The sequence below is a fragment of the Podarcis melisellensis genome (assembly GCF_964234715.1).
Source record: "Podarcis melisellensis genome assembly, chromosome: 10".
NCBI classification, from domain to species: domain Eukaryota; kingdom Metazoa; phylum Chordata; class Lepidosauria; order Squamata; family Lacertidae; genus Podarcis; species Podarcis melisellensis.
In genome coordinates, this window is record NC_138542.1 from 58,460,439 (window position 1) to 58,482,774 (window position 22,336).

At 42.6% G+C, this 22,336-nt stretch overlaps 1 protein-coding gene across 1 annotated transcript in view; it reads right to left on the reverse strand.

The window, feature by feature from the left end:
• Positions 1-20,949, reverse strand: part of CACNA2D4 (calcium voltage-gated channel auxiliary subunit alpha2delta 4) — a 162,658-nt gene extending 141,709 nt beyond the window's left edge. Inside the window, exons 1-5 of the mRNA XM_081926839.1 lie at positions 20,657-20,949; positions 15,783-15,864; positions 5,363-5,479; positions 3,827-3,886; positions 381-543 (exon numbers count right to left, since the gene is read on the reverse strand). Coding sequence (XP_081782965.1) covers positions 381-543; positions 3,827-3,886; positions 5,363-5,479; positions 15,783-15,864; positions 20,657-20,784 — 550 coding nt within the window. The 5' untranslated portion in view covers positions 20,785-20,949. The remainder of the gene's footprint in view (positions 1-380; positions 544-3,826; positions 3,887-5,362; positions 5,480-15,782; positions 15,865-20,656) is intronic.
• Between the last annotated feature and the right edge of the window lie 1,387 nt (positions 20,950-22,336).

Consider the following 22,336-nt stretch of genomic DNA (forward strand, 5'->3'; position numbering starts at 1 on the left):
TTCATGCTAAATAACTTAAACAGTAAAACAACACAATGATTGGGGATGCTTAACAATTCCCTTCCTGTATCATTTACATAATCCAAATCACCCCTTCAAGCAGTTTTTGCTCAGGGAAGGGGAAGAGTCAGTTGAATGTCAGCCCTCCTGCCTGCCTTCCTTCCTTCCGTTTTTGAATCCAGTCACCCAGCCGGTTATTTTATTACTCACCCACATATGTGGGTCACAAGGATTTAGATTTTCCTCCCATAAAACATACATGACACACAAGTCTATGGTCAATCTTTTCTTCTCTTCCTAGAGTTGCCAGCTAAATTTTGATACTTTATCTCTGGCTCTATTGCTGCCTTACCAATAGAATAAACACAGAAATACTCTACCTTTGTTGTAAACATTAGTTGGAAGCTGTATGTCACTTAATGTTGTGTTCACCAGCAGGTTATTGAAGTGCTCATTTGGTTCCAGAATGAATTCATCACCAAGCTCCACATAATTATCTTTATCATCCTTTTCGTTAATGAGAACGGCATTGTAATAATTAATCTGGGGATGAAGAAGAAAAAATAGAGATACAATATATTATATTTCAGCACCTAAATTTCATGTTGGCACGACCTCAGTCACCCCAGACACACATTCATTTATACCTTAACAAAGCCCTACACAAGGCTTTAGAGGGACGTGGGTGGCACTGTGGGTTAAACCACAGAGTCTAGGGCTTGCTGATCAGAAGGTCGGCGGTTCAAATCCCCGTGACGGGCTGAGCTCCCGTTTCTCGGTCCCTGCTCCTGCCAACCTAGCAGTTCGAAAGCATGTCATGTGCAAGTAGATAAATAGGGACCGCTCTGGCAGGAAGGTAAATGGCGTTTCCGTGTGCTGCTCTGGTTCACCAGAAGTGGCTTAGTCATGCTGGCCACATGACCTGGAAGCTGTCTGCGGACAAACGCCGGCTCCCTCGGCCTATAGAGCGAGATGAGCGCGCAGCCCCAGAGTCGGTCATGACTGGACCTAATGGTCAGGGTTCCCTTTACCTTTACCTTTACACAAGGCTTTACATAACAAAATCACACTAATCCACAATCTTCTGGTGCAAAAGCAAAAAATATAAATGCGAAAAACACCTGTTCACCTGAGGCAAACTTGCAACAGTCCCGAGCCAATCCAAGGATTCCAACCCAACCAAATTCTAAGATTCTAGATTCCTAATTCCAATTAAGATTCTGGATTTTACTTCTGGTTACGTCAGTGTGCATGTCGTACTGAGTATGCTGTATGTATGTATATGTAGACTGTGAATGCAGTGTATGCTGTATATGCATATGTGCCATTTATCTAGAGTGGCCACACCCAACATTGGCATGTGGCCTCCAGAGACTAGGCCAGAGAGGGAATGTGGCCCTCAGGCTGACAAAAAGTCCTACCCCCCCCCATCTAAGGCCATGTGAACAACTTTCTACTGTTAAAAAATTAAGGTTTCATTGATATTAAACAAAGACCCATATACAACCTTCAGCAGTCTTTCCCCAGAAGTGACTGGATATTGCATATGGATTCAAAAGTACGCTTCTGGGATTTTTTTTGCTGTTATGCTTTGTTGTCATTCAATGATGAGATAAGCTAGACTGCCGAATATAAACCCCTTCTATATAAACCATTAAAGGTACAGAAACCCTACCCCTTCTTTGAACTTACGATAAAGGAATAAGCTGCACATCTCCTGCCTGTGCTGCACATTCCATGCAGGCACTGGATTTTCCACTGACCTACATTCTCAGGCTCACTTTATATTCTGCTGGGTTTAACACTGATGAATTTGTCAAACATACAGCTGAATTTCAATCCTCTAGACTGCCTCGGCAACACAAAATGTCTAAGTAATTGGCAGTTTTGCTAACTGGCTGCCTGCAGATGCAAGGTGGCATACTGGGAGATCATTAGATGCCAAAGTTTGAGTAGCAAGGATATTGATAATTGGGATGAATGATGAACTGTATACATTTGTATGCCCTCTTAAAAGTGACCTCTGCTCTGGCTTCCTGCCTAGACTCTCCATATAGTCCACATACACCTTGATAGTCTTTGATAGCTAACTGAATCCTCTATTTGTATTGCATTGACTTAAATGCTAAATTAGGGAGTGAGGTCTGCATCAAGCCAACTAAACTCAAAGGCCTGCTTAATGCCCCTCTTTTTTTAAGAAAAATAAACAAACATAAATCTGCTGTCTTGACAACTGAGCACAGAGAGACCTTGGGTTGATATCGTATAAATCTGTTCAATACAGGAAAAATATGAATAATGATAAATGCCAGAAATGTTCACAAGCAACTCTGGCCTATGCGATTTGAAAATGCTCTGTTACTTAAGCTCCTGTGGAAAAGATTTGCAGAATTAATTAAGCTACAACACTGATTTAATCACCTTATTTTGAGATGCATCCCTGTGAGGTAGTAGGTTTCTGCTGAACTCTGGATTGTTTACAGCATTGCTTGTAGCAAAGCACATTATTTTACAGTTCTGGAAATCATATTCTATGCCTATAATTGGAAGACTGGGTTGAATATCTTTTAGATCTGCCCATTAAACAATGAATCATGTTCTACAGGAGAGATAAATCAAGAGAAACTTAATGCAATTTGGCAATCGTTACGAGAATTATTCTCTAATTGATTATTATTTGGCTGGAGGAAAAGGTTCCCCTTCCCTTTAATGTTTCCTCATCACTTCCTCATCAAAAATCTGTCCATTAGCCAGCTAACATATTCTACTGAGAAATGCTGACTGGGTGAAGGAATGAGGATGTGGAGTCTTGCTAAACTGGGAGATATCAAAACTGTTTTCTCTCTGTACTACTGAAAGTTGGGCTAATCTCCTGTCAATTTTCATTAAAGTATTAATACCAAAGCGGTGCCTTGTATACATCTGGTGCAGGAGCTTAGGGCAAAAATATTTCAGGACCCAATACTAGCTGCATACTACAGGGTGGAAGTTGTATGCAGGCAAAAAAAAAAAAAGGGTAAATAAGGGAGGAGGAGGCGCTGAATGTTATATAGTATGCATATGGATGTTTACAAGTCACCCTTGCCCAGCCCAGCAAAGTAAGACCTACCAAAGTAAATGGGACCTATGAAAAGTAGATTTGCACAGAATTGCATCTTTATGGAGAAGGACCATCAAATTCATGGCTTCCACATGACAATTTAAGACCAGTCCACACTGCGTGGAAATGCCATTCACTTTTGTGTGCCTTTGCAGAAAAGGCTAGCTAGTGATTTCTGGCAAATGTGGCAAGGCATCTAGTGGCACCCAAACTATGCTTGCTTGGGGCTCTGAAGAAATGCTAAAAATGCCTCACTCAGTGCCTTCTCCCACAAGGGGCAATACTAGAAAACCACCAATATATGGCTGGTTGGTAACACCTTTTTCACCTGTGCTATAATTGAGACCTCATTTTGAATGCCATAACACTTTCACCAGTGATTTCCACAAATTAATAGGATGTTTAGAATTCCAGTCCAAAGAGTTTTAGCAGGCTCACAACAAGTGGAGCAGGCATCCAGTGGAGAAAACTGCACTCCTAGGATAGCCAACGTGGTGCCCTCCAGATGTTGAGGCAAGGCAATTCTCAGCATGTCTAGGAATGTGATAGGTCCAGCTCCCCTGTCTGAGGCGCTCATGTGAATGAATGTTTCTCCATATGAAGAAATTTTCTCTGCATACAGAAGTAAATGTCAGGGACAGTTCAAGGCCTAGCCTTCTTCCGAGATCTATGTTTCTGTGTGTGGAGGAATTTGGAACAAACACTTGCAATAAATGCACGACTTACATCCAATGAGGAATTGAACTCGTGATACAGATCTGCATCTTCTGCCGCCTCAACCAAACGCTGCAAAATAAATAATAAAATGTGAAGTGACGCTCAAGACTTTTCCAAAGTATTACTCAAAGGGAGGAAAACAAATCTAAAATAATGAAGTTTAGGAGAACCGCATTTTCCCCCAAGGGAGGTTTCTATGTCTTTCACAGTTGGATGTCACATTCAGCTTTATCCAAAGTGGAGATGTGGTGGTGAGAAAAGTATCACCTGTTGAATTTCTGCCTGTCATAAGGTGTCTAAAAACATAGCACGCCTGTCAGATGGAGAGGGCGGGAGTGGAGAAACCATAGTAACCCTTGGTCTCCATATCTTGCCTAACCCAAAAGAAAGTGCTGAAGGAGTGTTCTTTTCAATGTATTTTTATTAAAGATTTTCTTGATTTACAAAGGTATGTGCAATGTCTCCCTCTCATATTTTTTCCCCCATGTAACTTTTTTTTTTTGCAGGAGTGTTTTAAAGATCAATGGACATCCTTCCTGCTACAAGGTTAAATTTAGCTGGTTATATTCACAGTCTTTCCTAGCCAGCTCCAACAGTTCCCCGGACAGCATTTCAGGCTATTAAGCACAATCTTTATTGGGGGGGGGGGGATGTAGCAGAGAAGCAATGGGGGGGTGCACATTTCTTTTTGGAACAGAACCCAGAGGAAAAACAACCATGCAGTCCTTCATCTACTAAGTCTACAAAGATGAAGACAAGAGGGCTGTTACCACGGTCACAGAACTAATGAACCAAGAACAGTCTGCCTGGGTTTATTAAAGCAGGATCAAATAGCCATTTATAAACCTTGCCAACAGCACCAACTAAGCCAGCACAGTATTTTTATTTTTATTTTGTAACTGCATAGGTAAGCCACATATTTCAGTTGAAAAGAAATTATACACACAGAGAGACACACAAAAATGGGTGCTTCAATAAATAAATATAGACAACTATGGGGCAAAACTATAAATAGCATGAGAGAGCTATGTTTTCTTTAAAAAAAATTATTATTATTATTATTATTATTATTATTATTATTATTATTATTAATTCACTTTCTTACCCACCCTTCACCATAGATTCCAGAGTAGGTTACAACAACTGAAACGGGGACCTTCTACATGCAAAACACATGCTCTGCTTGCTACAGTGTCTTTCTTCTGGAAGGCGACTAAAGAAATCTGTTCCTACATGATTATTTATTAAGTACCATGTACACTATCTCCTCGCCGCACCCTGCAGCTTTGAGGTGTGCAACAAGTTTAACTGAGAAAACTATAAAAATGAAAGATTTGAATAGGTCAGGCTAGACAAGAAGTTGTTGGACTACAACTTCCCATCATCCCTGACCATAAGTCACACTGACCATGAGTCATGATGGGAGTCTACCAAAATCTGGCAAATGCTATACTGCCTCCCCCTGGATTGGAGGATGATCTGTTTTTATTACTTTTGTTTCTTTTCCTTTTTCACTCTTGCCTGGGGAGGAATTTGAATATTTACCTCAACAGCTTCTACTTTTCTCCCCAACATGCTTTGCATCTCTTCAGAGAACTTCTTCACCAGCTCCAAGCCATCCACCTCTTTGATCTTCAGAGTTGGTTCCACATCTTTATACTTCTATTAAAAGCAAAACGAAAACAAAGGACTCAATTTCTCAAGGAATGTGATGGGTCGATTATCATTGAGCTTGGTTACCACAGCTAGTGTGTGGTTGAGATTTCCAAAAAGTATAGTCTGGATTGAGTAAAAAAGCTTGTGACTCAAGAGAATTAAAAATGCTCTAAATAAAATAATTCACCTGAGGTGCAAACATGACCTAAAAAAAAAAAAAGACCTGCCAAAGTGCCCAAGAACAAACTCCACAACAGACCTATTGAAGTAAATGCATGGCCTAAGTAACTTGAAAGCTACAAATAATTTATGTTTATTGCAATTACTTGCTGACATAAATTATGTGCTCAAAAGCAAAAGTTAGATTTTCAAAAATTAGACCTTGGGTGCATCTGAATATCACAGGGCAATTTACAATATAAAAACACAAAAATTCATGCTATAATAACAAATAAAAATAACAACCCCTCCACCCCCACAGTTTAAAAGGCATAGATTGCTTAATTGGCCAAAAGCCTGACAGAAAATGGATGTTTTTGCCTGGAGCCTAAAGATATGTAACAAAGGTGCCAGGCAAGCCTCCCTACATAACAGCCAAGCTGCTGCATTCTGCACCAGCTACTGGAACAACTTCAAAGGTCACCTCACATATGTAGATTGCACTGCAGCAGCCCAACCTCAAGACTGCCAGTACATGGATCACCATGGCCAGGCTATTCCGGTTAAGGATGACAACAACTGGTACAACAACAAAAGCTAGCAAGAGATACTCCTTACCATGGAGGCTACGTGATGGATCACTGTTGGTTATGGGAGCATCCCTAGACTAGGTATATGCCTGCTTCTTCAAAGGGAATGCAACCCGATCTCAGAACAGGCAGCTCATCTAATTCCCAGACCTAGGAACGGCCTACCCACAATGCCTCTGTCTGTATCTGTCAAGATGCAGCCACTTACTGCATCATCTCACCACTGCCTCCAGGTACTGCTCTAGAATCTGCACAACCATTCCCGAGTCAGATGACAGAGAAATAGAGATGGAATGCTGGGTGTCATAAGCGTACTGGTTGTACTTCACTCCAAATCTCCTAATGATTATTCCTAACAGTTTCATATATGTGTTGAACAGTGCTGAGGACAGGATGGAATGATCCAGCAAAACTGTTATGGTGCTAAGGAAGAGCTTCTCAATGCTACTCTCTGGAAAAGGCCATGAAGTTAGAAGTGGAACCACCATATTACTGTGGCTCCAACTCCAAATCTTCATATACAGTGGTACCTCAGGTTAAGTACTTAATTTGTTCTGGAGGTCCGTTCTTAATCTGAAACTGTTCTTAACCTGAAGCACCACTTTAGCTAATGGGGCCTCCAGCTGCTGCCGCGCCGCCGGAGCGCGATTTCTGTTCTCATCCTGAAGCAAAGTTCTTAACCTGAGGTAGTGTTTCTGGGTTAGCAAAGTCTGTAACCTGAAGCATATGTAACCCAAGGTACCACTGTACTGTAGTCAATGCAATGGTATCAAAAAACCACTGGGAGACGAAGGAGAATCAACAGGGTTGCATTTCCCCTGTCCTTCTCCAGATAACTGTCAGGGTGATTTGGCCTCAAACCAGGTCTGCACCTAGATGAGAGTGGGTCCAGATAATCAGCTTCATCCAAGTGTTCCTCATGGTTAGTTGACAGAATCTATCCACTGCAATGTCATCACACACATGAAAAACCAGCCACAAAATGCTCTATTGGGCTTCCTCACCAGTGGGCACTGCAGAAGTACACCAGGTTATTTTTGCTTATCAGATTTTCCATGATAAGGGGAAAGCCAGATTACATGTAAAAATAAAAAATGTGGTGTTGCCACTTTGGTGATGTCATCAGGCAGATGTAGTGAAAAACTTGCATGCACCACTAATTTCAAAATAAATTCTCATCTGGAAGCACTTCTAATGTTAAAGAATATTTAAGAATTTTGCAGGCTCTCTATATATGGACAAATATATTACCTGTAATGATAATTTGGAGGAATAACATGAGCAATCAAAGATCCTGCCATTATAAAGGCTCATTCATTCATTAGAGAAAACTGTGGAGCATATGTGGGGTAAGAAATGCCTTGAGGGTGGAAAGGGGAGGAGGCAGCCAGACAGAAATAGAATAGAATAGTAGGCATGCATAGAAGCTGCCAGCTTTGCTTGGTGTGATTAGCAATGCAAGGGCTTTGCAGGATTAAATACAGCCTCTGCATCCATGCTGATGCTAGTGGAGCAGGGAAGAGGAGAGGGTGATCACAAAGGTTAGTCTGGTAACGCTGCAAAGGAGAGGTGTGCATGGACCAGAGGCAGAAGGCCTAGGGGTTAATGGGAAAGTTCATGATACTCATCATCACACATCATCTGCTGCCTAATCCACTTGATTCAGCAGCCAAATTTTGCTGACAAATATGCTCAGCTCTGCTACTCTAAGAGTTTTAATTGTGCTCCTCCCCTGTGAGATCAGGAAATCCCACCTAGGAACGCAGATGAGAATATCTTGTGTGCCTTCTGCATAGAAATGTCTGTCTGTCTGTCTGTCTGTCTGTCTGTCTGTCTGTCTAGATCAATCTACCTCTCCCAATGGTGATCTGTGTGGGGTTGTGGGACCTAATCCATGTTGGGGTTGACTCTCCAGCACAGGGTCCACCCCTCTCAGTTCTGATCAGGCAGAATGCAGGGTGCTTGATGCTGGATACATGCCCAATGCCTTAGCCGAACCTACCCTTTCCTTTAATCATTAAAGTTGTGGCTTAATTCAACCCAGTATGTTTCCTCTACCCATTCTTTCAGTTGTCCCTGCACCGCCTGTGGGCATCATGCGCTTGTGACAGCAATTATACCTTTAATAGCCAACATAGATTGTTGTCTGTGGGCTCAGACTACATTTCACAGCTTCTGGCTTCTTACTACTATATTTTGGAAAGGTACAGTTCATCTGCTATCTCCATGCTTAAGTTATAAAGTGTGGACGCGAGCGGAGGGAAGCTAAAGCAGAAGCTAGGTCTACATCAAATGTTTCACTGCAAGTGAAAGTTGTGTCATAAATTGAAATAGTTCCCTCCGATCCCCACAGGAATCCTATTCTCTTTAAGTTCCATGGATCATTATACTAGCTGTCCTTCACTTTATATGTGATTATATAATTCAGACATAGATTTAAATAACTTGGTTTGCTATCAAATTTAGTTTGGGCCTGAGAAACAGCTTAGCAACAGAGAACCTGGTTCAGTACTCTGTTGCACATTCTTGGGTCACATTCAATTTCTTGAGGATGGAAACATCACACTGGGCTCCATGGGAAAAGAGACGAGTTGATGCTGCATGAAACATCTTATTGGTTTCTCTGTCAGCTCCTCTGATAGTTATAGCAGTAAATGGATTTGTTATAAAACAGAAAAATGATTTGTTGCTTGCAGCATCCAACTCTGATGTTCACAGAGAAATGAGGACAAGTGCAAAGAATGATATATGCTACTTTCCCCAAACCACCTAAGTGGGATGGCTCATTCCCATGATGAAATTTAGTAGCAAGACAATGGCAGAGAAAGTGAGTGATTAGCTTAGGAAAGGTGGTTTGACAGAGCAATATTTCCACCTAAAGCTTTCCCCTCCAAGCAATAGCAGACACAACTGCAGCATTGGAAGATTTTGACAGGACTCACGTTCTCTGCAGCATTGATTCATACACAAGTGGTATGCCATCCTCCAGAAAGCTGCACACTCATAACCCTTCTCCAGAGTATATTGCATCAAAGGGCAAACAACCCTTGTGGGACATTTAAAGCCATTACAACACTGAGTCAAAATAGAACCATTTTTATACAGTGTTATAGACTCATAGAAGAGGCAGCAAAGAGAAATCATTTCTTCCCTCAAAAAGGGCATGTGTTGCGGTGCGACCTGGCAACCAAACCCTGTGTTGTGGGTGGGTACAATTGGATAGCCACAACACCCCGTTGGTAGGTCCCTCGATGCTGGGTTTAATCAGGCCAATGGGATGCTAGCCAAATGGATCGAGGGACCTATATATGCCCATGCATGTGACCCTGAGCTTTCTCTTTGCACGTGACCCTGAGCTTCCTCTTTGAGCCAGTGCATCGAAACACCCGCCCACCTCTCCCTATATTTAGGGCTTGCACTTGACCTTGCTATGCCACCGTGTGTCGTCTGCCGTTGGGACAGGGGCATGGCAGAATTTCCCCCACTTGGCTGATTGGCTGTTGTCATTTGGGTTTCACCTGCTGCATAGCAAATTGTCACAATTTGTAAGTTTGCGGATAGGCTCTGGTTCAGGTGATAGGGATGGGGGAACACTCTCGCCATCCCTATGAGAAGGGTATTCCATTAAAGGAATCCAGGGACTCAATAGTTTGGTCAACCCTGAGAGGGGTTGTGCCTATGCCTGAGTCCAGGGGGACATATGGGTGGTGGACTAGCCTGTTCACCCTAGGCTGACCTATGCTGGTGCCCTGGGTAAGCGCTACCTGCCACGGTGCAGGGAGCTAGTCGGACCAGAGCCTATGGAACCACTCGATGTAATCAATAAAGTTGTGGCCTAAATTCTGCCAAAAACCAAACCAAAATTTGAGTCTTGTCTGAAATGATTTAAGGGGGAGGTTAAAAGGTCTAAACACACAAAAGAAACATCCTTAAAAGCCACAGCAAAAGGATAAAGTTCTGCCTCCTTGGGTGCACCAGGTTTAAATGAGAACAGCAGATATAGAACAAGAGCTATAGGACTTCCAGTCCACACAAATCCCAACAGGCATCTGCACATTTCATGGGGAAAACTAATGATCTATGTAAATAATGAAATACCAAGAACCATTTGTCAGACAAGTCCTACAGGAAAGCCACAAGAATTCATTTCTCACTTCATAGCAAAAAGGTACACTTCCAATGAAGATAAGTTAGCACCTTTGGCACTGGTTAGCACTGTAACATCAACAGTGCTCCAAACATCCAGTCAATAAAATCTATGGTTGAGCTGGAATGGGTGGATGTGTTTCATTAAATTGATCACACCCATTAACCCACTTACCCTTTTCAGCAATATTGAGAAAGGGCGACTTAGAATCAGGGGGAAAAAGTTCCCTCATTCAGGGTGAAGCCAGTAAACATTACCCTCACTCTGATTTGGATTAGTGGTGTCATCATATAGGCAGCGACTGCATCACAGCAAACCCTAAATGTCATTAAAAATCACAAAAAGGGGCAGGGTGGGGGCAGAGTGGGGGAAGAACAGGGTGTTTGCAGGCTTTTTCACTGGGTGTTCTGGTTGTACGCAATTTCACGCAAGTGCGCAATGACCCAAAATGTGACCCCTTCACAAACCAGGAGTTGCCTGTATAGCTTGTTTGCCTATAAGGCGCTGTGATGTCATCAGACTGACTACCAATTACTAGAAACCACAGGATGGGACAAGTGGAAAACCTACTTGCAGGTTTCCCACAGGCATCTGGTTGGCCATTGTGAGAACAGGATGGGCCATGGGCCTGATCCGGGAGGCTCTTATGTTTTTATTGTATGATTTCTTATTTCCTGGATCAGAGGGCAAGCAAGAATAATAATTCTATTTTAAAAACAAGCACTAGAGCAGCTGCCAAGAGGGGACAAGATTTATATACTGCTTGATTGTCAGAAAACCTCTGAAGCATTTTACCAAAAATGTAAAATAAAATATAAAAATTCTCAGTTATTTAAAAATATTCCAAAGATGATTTAAATCAGCAATAACTAAAAAGAGATAAAAACACGTTACTTCTCCATATCTGGAAAGGATTGCCTATTAAAATAAAAATGTTTTAAAGAGGTGCCGAAAATAATACAGTGAAGGCACCTGCCTATGTCAATAGGCAGGGAGTTCCAAAGTACAGGTGCTGCCACACTATGAGTGCAGAATGAGTGTTATGTGGCATCCATAATAGGGTCAATTTCGCAGATCAAAGCAGTCAAGTGCACATATATGGGATAAGGTCATCCTGCAAGTAAACTAGTCCAAGATCTTAAGGGTTTTAGATACTAATAATAACACCCAGTGCTTTTTTTCCCTAGAAAAATGGGTGCCAGTACTCACCATGAAATTATTACACGTACTACACTTTTTAACAAAAACAATAAAGAAAGAAAGATGTGCTAGTACTGCATACCCCTGAGTACTCCCTGGGGGGAAAGGCACTGATAAACCCTTGAACTTGGCCCGATATCAAATGAGCAACCAGTGCAAATGTCTTAGCAGAGGTGTTATATACTAAACAGATCTGGATAAACAGAACTGAGTGTCATCAGTGTACTTGCCCCAGACCTGCCACGAGGCCAAAAAACACTCTCCCAGCATTAGTCCCTGGATTCAGTCCTGTTGGTAGGATCAGAACCACTGTAATAGTGCTCCCAATTCCCATTCCACAGAGCCAGTCAAAGAAGATTACTATGGTGAGTGGTATCGAAAGAGAAGCAGGAGCAAGGTTGCACCCTCCTTGTTCCACTTTCTTGTAATGGTCATCCATCAGGGTGACCAAGGGTGACTCAGTCACATGGCCAGATCTGAACCCAGATTGGAAAGGATCTAAATAATCCATGTCATCCAAGAATGCTTGCAGCTCCGCACCAAAACTCTGTCTACCACCCTCAGAAGCCCTATGACTCTGACCTTGTTGGCTGAGGTACTCCTGAAAACTTGCCAACAAAAAGTCAGATCAGCCATCATAAAATCTATCAAAAGAAGCATGATGAGAGACATGAAGCTAAATTAGGAATGGTGAAAGGGCATAAAGAAAAAGCAGATTTCAAAGGTTGTCAAACCATCCATTTCCTGGATTGTGTATTTGGTTTCTCTTCTGCATTCCAGCCCACATTAATTAGTGTTGGTGTTGGAAATGTCATGATGCTAATTACTTTTGTATCTGGGGCCACTGTGGAGCTGCCCAGATGTACTGGTCAAGATTAACATCCTGACTAGGCATAAATTAAATTTTGATTCAGTTATCATTACAATCTTATGCATGTTTCCTCGGAAGTCCTACAGAGCTCAATGGCACTTTCTCCTTAGTAAGCATGTTTAGGATTGCAGCCTCAGACTACCTATTGTAAAGCATATTGGTCATCATAAAGATAGATTACTCTTATTAAACTCTTAGTAGTCGCTAAGAATACCTTTGCCAAGCAATTAAAAACTTGAGCTATAACAGGGAATGTACAATAGATGTGTTTTATTCTACTTAATGAGGAAATTAACCAATGCCATTGAAATGAAAAATGGTATTACTACTGGGGACAATATCTCTCTCTGTGTGTGTGTATATACACACACACACCAAGCTCACCACATGGTGGTATTATTATTATTATTATTATTATTATTATTATTATTATTAACTACAGGAAATGAAAACTGAACACATTCTAGTAAGGATTACAACAGCTCACCAATTAAACATGCAGCCTACAGAAAAATAAACTATAATAATGATACACTTCTACTGAAGCAGATATAACAGGCATATGTTGTATTATTGAAGGCAATTAATTTAGAGGCAAAATAGTGCATATGGCCTGCATGAAGGGAAGTGCCAATCATTTGCCCAATCCTTCTTTGCTCTTTATTTTTTGTTCCTATGCTCTCTCTTCCTGTACCATCACACCCCATAGCAATTACCTATTCTCTGTCTTGGGGTGGGGGGAGAATAAACAGTCCATAGAAGGTGTAGGAAAGTGTGAGATGGAAAAATACCAAATCATGCCACACCAGCAAAAAATATTTATTAGTCTATGCATAGGATCTTTGATAGCCTGTTACAAAACTGCAATGTACTATGGAATATGACCAACCAAAACATTGTTTGTTTGTTCAATAAAACCACAACTGCCATTTTTAAACCACATATGCTATACAACAGACATTAGTGCCATTATACACTGCTGGTGTGTATGCTCCCATTCTAGTGCTGAGCAGGATATTAACTTCTCAGCACACTCAGAGAAGCATAGCACTGCCCCAGCCTGCTGCCAAAATGCCTCCAGAACAGTGACAATGAGAGACAGTTTGGACAATATTTTCATCTCCCAGCAGTGTAACACTGTCAAGCACAGTACCGACATGGACAGCTGACTACCTCTGAAAAACATGGTAGAATTTTCTAAAATATGCTTCACATGAGACAACACATTTTTTAGTGACACATGTGAAAACCACCTAAAACAGTGAAACAGAACCTGTGGCCTCTCATATGTTGTTGAACTTGCCTCCTCAACATCAGCCAGCACGGTCAAGAATACAGTAATGAGAGTTCTAGGCTAACAAGTTTTACACAGCCATAGATTCCCCATGCCTTTATCTAAAGAAATCTGCACAATCTCAAATGAATCAGGCTATCTATCTTGTATAGTTACCATAGTAACTAAAGGAGCCCATTCCAACTCTCAGAGTTGCTTCTCTGCCCATGAAACCTCTTTCCCTGAGCATGTGGTCAAAAGAATGCCTGCCTAAAGGCCAGGATGATAATTTGTCAGGTTATACTTTGCTGAAAGCTATGTGTATTGGGGCAACAGCGGCGATTGGGGGGCAGGCAATAACTGTGTAATATTGATGCAAGCAGCATGACAGCAAAAATGTTACTGAGAGAAGCCAAAGAAAGAGCACAAGGCAAATACCAATACTTCACTGGGGAAAGACTACAGCTTTGGGAACTTTTTGTTTATTTAATTTTGCTAGGTGCTTGTTCCACATACTTTTCTTATCCTAGGTACTGCTCTATCTTAATAATTGGCCCCAAGAAAATGCTGTATGGCTAAATAGTACGAAACTGCTGAGGTGAGCTAGTCAACACTGTAATGCAGGTGTTCCCCTTCTCTTGGAGGTGGCCTATCTAGTCCAGCATCCTGTTCTAACCAGATACTGTGGAAAACCTGCAAGCAGGACCTGAATACAAGAGCACTCTCTCCTTCTATGGTTTCCAGCAACCAGGGGCATAGCTAGCTGCTCCAGCACATGGAGGGCAATTCACCCAGAGGGGCGCCACAGCGAGCTGCCCACAGAGTCCGCCTGGCAGATGCAAGCCCCACGCTGCCGTTTTGGGCAGCACAGGGCCCCGAGCCACTGCGTCACTCCCAGGAGAGATGCGTGGCTCACGTAAGTGTGCCATTTTGTCACCCCCTCAGGGATGACACCCTGGGCAGATCACACACCCCGCACCTCCCTTCCTATGCTCCTGCCAGCAACTGGTATTCAGAAGCATTGTTGTCTCCAACTGTGGAGGCAGAGCATAGCCATCATGGCTAACAGCCATTGATAGCCCTTTCGTCCATGAATTTGTCTAATTCTTTTTAGAAGACATCTAGATTGGTGGCCATAACTGCCTCCTGTGGCTTAACTATGCACTGCATGAAGAAGTATTTTCATTTATCTTTCCTGAATCTTCCAGCATTCAACTTCATTGGATCTCCACATGTTGTGGTGTTATGATGGAGGGAGAAAAAGCATTTTTATATTCGCAAGCTTTTGAAAGTTTGAGATTACTGTATTATAAGATGCTGCAGTACACCATCTTGAATATCCCATAGAAATGTAAGGTATTAAGTTGTGAGTGGACGTAGAAGACGGCACAGAGATTTCTCGAAGTGGTTCTTTATAGTAAGCTGGAACTGAACTGAACTGAACTGAACTGAACTGAACTGAACTGAACTGAACAGCTCAGCCGGCCTGCTTTTATAGGGTGAGAACTGCAATACATAGCATAAGGTATGAATGTTTAAAATAAATATCAGAACAAACATTCTCTTTCGTGCTGGTGATATGTTGTGAACCTCTCAAGTTTAGAAGGTACAAAATTTTGAAAAGAATCAAAGCTTATGAAGACTAAATAAGTATCCTAATACTTGCTTTTTCTGAAATATGTTTTGAGAGAGAGAGAGAGAGAGAGAGAGAGAGAGAGAGGGAGATGAAGAGTATATTTGCACAAAAGATTATAATGAAGGATATTTGCACTTCTGTGAAAAGTACCGTATTTTTTGCTCTATAAGACTCACTTTTTCCCTCCTAAAAAGTAAGGGGAAATGTGTGCGCGTCTTATGGAACGAATGCAGGCTGCACAGCTATCACAGAAGCCAGAACAGCAAGAGGGATTGCTGCTTTCACTGCGCAGTGATCCCTCTTGCTGTTTTGGCTTCTGAGATTCAGAATATTTTTCTTCTTGACTTCCTCCTCCAAAAACTAGGTGCGTCTTGTGGTCTGGTGCGTCTTATAGAGCGAAAAATACGGTATATGTGGCCGATATACCACTTACCTTTTGTAATAAAAGAGAGCCAGAATACTTTGTGACTATGTAATATAAGTCCCCACCAAAGACATCAGCCCAGGACTTCACTCTACAGATGGGGAAGAAAAAAAGAGAGTCAGTTATTTCCATGTTTGGCAGCCAGATGAGCAGTTATGGTGCATCTGGTCACTTCAAATGCTGCAATTTCCCTCTGCCAATGTTGACTTCAGATTTTGAGGGACCCTTGAGCTAGATTCCCTCATTGGGAAGTGCCATTGCCGCCTCTACCCATTTGCCTACCCTCTTCCTATGAGTCCTAGGTGGAAGCTGCTTTTCCTTCCTGCTCTAGTCTCTATTTGGAGAGGGGCATGTGGACCAAGCAGCAGGAGCAAGTTGGAGGAATATGACCAGGGGGTTCTAGGGTTCAGCACTGGGGGCCTTGATGCAGTGTGGATCTTGATAGGTACCCGACAATACAGGCAGCCCCTCCTGATACCAGCCCTGCCTTTCTGCCAATACAAAGCAGCAGCTCAGAATGAACTGTATTCTCCTATATATAATTTTGAATAATTTAACAGGCAACTGACTATAGGACTAACGTTCCACATGTCTAGTAAGCAGGGTGGTTTTGCTGACTTGCTTGGATTAATTAAGTCAAGTTGTCTCCACACCAGGAATGGGCAGCCTGTTGCTTTCTTGATATTATTGGACTCCAACTCCTGCTAGCCCTAGCTGGACTACATGGAGTTGGATTACTGATGTGTAAAGCAGGGTTGAGGAACCTCCACATGTTGTTGGATTACAAGGGGCAGAAAAGCAGCAGTTCAGAAGAGTTGGTGACCAGAGGTTCTATGCACATCAGCCACCATGGTAACAGTTAAGGGAGACAGCTATGAAACTTAATCGCTTTGCCATATTTCCATATTGTTGAGTAATAACTGGATGGAATCAATGAAGTTTAAACAGGAGAAAACCACAGTGTATGACTTGTGTTCCATGGCTGCAATCCTGCGCACAGTTAAGCTTCTTAAATCCCTTTATTTCAGTAGTTTTTAAACAGCCTTACTGTAGGATTGCAGCCAAAAATTTTGAAACCTCCATTTCTGAGGCTAGGTTGTGTTCCTGTGTAATATTTATCCTTGGAGGCATAAAGCTGTTCTTTGTTTAAACAGTCCCATGACACTGTACTGTGAATTGTTTATTTCCTTCCAGCAACATATGCCAGCACTCATATAAGATGTGGGGGGAAAGTGCTTATTTTCTTACAAGATTGTGATCAATTGTACATTTACTGTAGGTCCTTGGGACAGCGTATTGCGAACAGTGCAAGGTTTGGTTTCTTCCTGATGTGTTTGTAATGTAAATCAAAGAGCAAGGGGGCTTCCATATTTACACCTCCAAGTGTGCATGGCAAAGATAAAGAGGTCCAAAACTGAACACCCTTTTAACGCCTCAGAAACATGCTTTAGATATAATTGGGGCACATTCACATTTGAAAACACAACTCTGCAAGGATCGCATATAGTTTGGGCCTAGGTGAGGTACAACTATGAACATCTGGGTCTTCCAAGGGCCTACACAGATTATTTTTCACCTGTGCTTGATGGGAACATTTCTGATGTTCTAGGGGTTCCAGAGCAATGGAGGCTGGATCTTAGGGTGAATGGCGCACTGGCCCGCCGACCCTAGTCTGCTCTCAGTCAGCTCCCCGCATTCCAGCCTTCCTATTTACAACCAGCCTGGGAGTGTATGTGTTTATCAGTTTCCTACTCCGTAGTCTCAAGTGTTGCCCCTTGAAGAATTCAGCAGGGAGGATGGTAGGGCAGGTTTTTTCCAGCCAGAACTTGCCAGAACTCTCAAGTGGGCACCATTGCCATTATAAGGGAACAAGGAAGGTGTTCACGGTGACTTCTGGCACTTCTTTTTCTAGAAAAATAGCATTAGAGGATGGGAACCAAAAAACTAATGAGTCGGCTCTGCCTCTTATTGGCTCTAGTTTTACCTCCTGTTGTCGTCCCTGCCTTCTGCCCTACCATTCCCATTGGGCACTAGCCACCACTGTTTGAGAGTATGAAAGAAACAAAGCAGGAAAGGAATATAAGGAGCCAGCTCTCCAAGCTAGGCCTATGAATGAGGTCACTTTCTTGTTTTGACCTGGCTGAAGCCTTTGCCACCATGTACGAAAAATGTCACTTGTGAAGCAACCTGAGGGTACCAGTACTTCTGCCTTATAAATAAATAAATAAATACATAAATAGGTAGTTGTTTGTAAAATTCCATGGGCAGAGTAGGAGGATAAGAAGCACCTGTTTATAATCCCTCTTCTTCCCATTCCCTTCCCCACCTCAATCTATTTCTCTGTATTCCTATCATGCAACCTCCTTCCCATGATGTGCCACTTGCATTTCTGCTTTTTTGGGTAATGTGTGTCAACAGGAAAAAGAGAGGGTATAAAATTTTCATATGCCAATTTATATGTATAGATACGAATTTAGAATTAATTACTGTGATCTGAGTAAAAAATACAGTCATCTTCTGTGGATGACTGTGGTCACATTGTGGTTGTGGGCTTACAACAACACAACTTTGGTGCCTGCTCACTCTGCTGTCCAGGTGTCAACGGCTGCTGGACAACTGAATAAGAATAATAATAATTTTATTATTTGTACACCACCTACCTGACTGGGTGGCTTCCAGCATATACAGTAACATCATAAAACATCAAACATTAAAAACTTCCCTATACAGTGGTACCTCGGGTTACATACGCTTCAGGTTACATATGCTTCAGGTTACAGACTCCACGAACCCAGAAATAGTACCTCGGGTTAAGAACTTTGCTTCAGGATAAGAACAGAAATCGTGCTCTGACGGCGCAGCAGCAGCGGGAGGCCCCATTAGCTAAGGTGGTACCTCAGGTTAAGAACAGTTTCAGGTTAAGTACGGACCTCCGGAACGAATTAAGTACTTAACCTGAGGTACCACTGTACAGGGCTGCCTTCAGATGTCTTCTAAAGATTGTATAGTCACTAACTTTGATGACTACTTGTGCTCCTTTGACCAGACAGCCCTTCAAACAGAAAACTCCTTCAAATAAAGCAAGGGATGGAAAACTCAGGCCAAGGGGCTGAATGTGGCCTTCCAAACGTCTTTCTCTGGCCCTTGAGACTCTCGCTAGGCCATGCCCCACATTCGTCCTCCCCCCCCCCTCCCCTCTTTTTTTGCCTAGCTGGAATATGTCCTTGAACAGCAACAAAATCTGTTTCTTGCCTGAAGAGATTATGTTAAAATTTCTGACTTGCATGAGGTTAGACTATAGCCTATTGTACAAAGAGAAGAGTTGCATTAATCGCTCTACGAACTTTGTATACCTGGCCTTGCCTACAACCAACATCCAGTGGCCCCTGAAAATATTTCCCAGCCCCTGAAATAGAAGACAGCCCTTCAACAGACCTTGAAATATAGGGGTGCTGTTTGTAAAGCAAGACACATGTCCACCCTGTGCCTCTATCTAGAGTCCTGTAATGCCACCTGCTTTTCATTTTTCTCTCCTCTTTGCTACAAGGGAGGGAAGGCTCGGGTTGTGTGGCTAGGCCCAGAAAAAGACAGAAGAGCAGAGCTTTCCAGTATGGGCTTCCCAAAATGGCTGAAATTGCTTCAAGACCCTTTCAGACAACCACACTCACCAACCCCCTCACCTTCAGCCAGCCAGCTATAACTAGGCCGGAGTGGTGGCAGGAAGGGAGAAGCTCTGATCAGTGGTGCTCATTTTAAACCCGCTAATTAAGGCAGGGCTGCATCATTTTTATTTGCCTTAGGCCTTGGGGTGCTGGCTTCATTGTGACATTATGCTCCAGCATTCACAACCACCTTTCTAGCTTTATAGATTTCAGGAAAGAAAAGAAAGGCACAGCAAAAATTGGCAATGCACTGTGGAAGCCTTTAGGAAAACGAGGGTTTAGGACATACTGTAGTAAACCAAGCAGGGTTGGTAGCTGTTAGATATTTTACCTGCCCACTGTACCCTCAGGTTCGGTATCAGGTATTTACTTGAATAATGGCTGCAAGCCTCACCATGTTTACTCAGAAGTAAGTCCCATTGACTTCAGTGGGGTTAGGATTTCTACCTCAATCAAATATTGTGACTGGGGGCAACAGGGGGAGGGGAGGTTACATTTATTTCTGTTTATCACACAAGCTGACCTGTTAAGTCTTTCCCCTGATCCACCATGCTGCACTTTCTGAGCCACACCTGATTCTTAGCAGAGGTGGGATTTTTTTATTTTTTAAAAATAACATCTCAGCTTGTCCTGCATCCTGAGGCAGGATGACTTCACACAGAACACCCATAACCCCATCCCTTCCTTATTTTGGCACACTAAGAGCAGTTATAGATGCTACAGCCCTATACAGCCAAGCACATGCCTGGTTACTGCTGGGTAAGGTTGACAATTCAGGGTGATAATACCCAAAAGGGAGGTTGTGCAGGACGTGTGCACATCCAAAGCTGGCACACATTCCCTGCACTCCTTCATTTCCAGAATATTCTTGCACCAGATTACCATTTTTAATAAGAAATTGGTGATTTCAAGTGAGTAAATTGAAAAACTCCTAAAAGAAAAGTACTTTTTTGAGAAGGGTACAGAAAGTAAGATGCATGCCGGTAGGCCAGTAACGCCGAACACCAGATTCAGGATGACCATATTTAACCTGCACTACACTTGTACGTTGCATTCATATCAAGCAGCATAAGAAGTAAATGGCAGGATGGGAGTATTTTTGTTCTTGAAAGGAAAGAGAAGGCCTACCTATGAGATGGTGCATTAAACAGCAACAGAGGTAGCTTGGGGAGACAGCAAAGGGCTAAGTAACACAAACAAGCAAAAGGGAAGGCCACTTACGTTTCGAGTGGTATCTTTGTCTGAGACCTGGTAAAGGGCAGGAGGCAGGCGAGTGAGAGAAAAAGCCACAGGAGGCCACCTGGCAGCATCCTCCACACCAAAACTATCAGCAGCAAGATCAATTGCATAGACCGAGGGATCCTTGACCTTGTTTCCTTCCTTTAGGATGGTCCTCCTGGCATCAGGTAGGCAGTCCCCAGCATGGTGTTCTGCTGGGGTAAGGGTGGGAGAGCAAAAAACGGGAAATACCTAAGCCTTCATCCTATCGTAACTGTGTTGTGGCATTGCTTCTCTTCCCCACCCCTCTCCAAACAGGCTACAGCTCCCTGAAGGAACCGGCACCTGAATCTGCTGGGTTCAAGTCAGATGGGGCAACTCAAAGAGATCCACCACCCCATGGCTGCGAAGGGCAATAGTGGACATCCAACTTCTGTGCCCTGCAGGAAAGGCAGACTGAGGGGAACTCTGGAAACAGCAGAAGCAGCAGTATCTACGTAATCCACTGCCGGCCCTTTAATCCCCTCGTAGAGCAGCAACAGCAGCAGATTTAGGGAACTGGAGTGGGATAAAATCAGCTAGGATTACTCTGATTTCCGAAGACAGGCATCAGTCTGTCCAATCAGAGCTTGGAACAGCCAACTCCAAGCCCACAGCATCACGACTTCAGAAATAAAAAAAAGCCTCCTGCCCTTTGATCCCTGCAGAGCATTTTTCATGATATCATAGAGGGCATCAGCATATTTGTCTACCATATTTCCTGCTCTGCCCTCCAAATCAAATTTAGTTCTTTGTATCTGGCTCCTTCTCCTTATTAGTAGCTTAGTTTAGTTTATTAAATTTCTTGGATGCATTTTTGAATAAAAAAAGATCCAGTTGTGTCTTACAGCAATTAAAATACACAAAAGTTGTATATATTCTGAACTAACAAGCCTGTTCTTTGTGAAATCTATGCAGTCCTAATAGGATCAAAGGAAAGAATTAGAACATGGAGCGGAAACTTATCTTGGCCGTCCGTCATATCAGAATTTTCAGTGGCATATTATTTTGTGAATTATAGTTATCTAGATTCCAGTCTAGAGACACACATTCATGGGCAACTGTTCAGGGACTGTATGGCAGTGCTGGGTGGGTCCAGATGTAAAAGTGGGCAGAGCGACAAATGTGACCATGTGACTTGCATTGCTGAGGAGTAGGCAAAGCTCAAGCCACATAAAGTCAGTAGTTTCTACAACACACATCTCTACAACCTGGTAAACGGAAGACATCATCAAAGTTCAATAAAGTATTTAGTCAGGCCAAAGAATTCAAGGTCAATGTGGAGTATGGTTGATGGCTGGTGCAGGACAGAATCCTAAGGGGCAGGAAGGAAGGTGTGAAGGACTATTTTTTGCTCCCAGGGTTCAGATTCCAGAGCTAACTAGCTTAATTCTAATACCTTGCAAGGTATGAATCACACTCCATGGATACCAAAAAAGTAGAGTACTGTTCTCACCCATTTCCAGCTGGCAATGAAGTGCAGGGGTAGCAAAATGTTAGAGTATTAGCTTCTATGTAAATAAACAACCCTTGGTAGATGAAGGCTAGAAACCATGCCAGGTGACCTTTCGGTCAGCCCTTAGAAGAAAAAAATATATATGTCCCAGGTGTATACAAAGGACACTGTTAGATTCTAGTACCAGT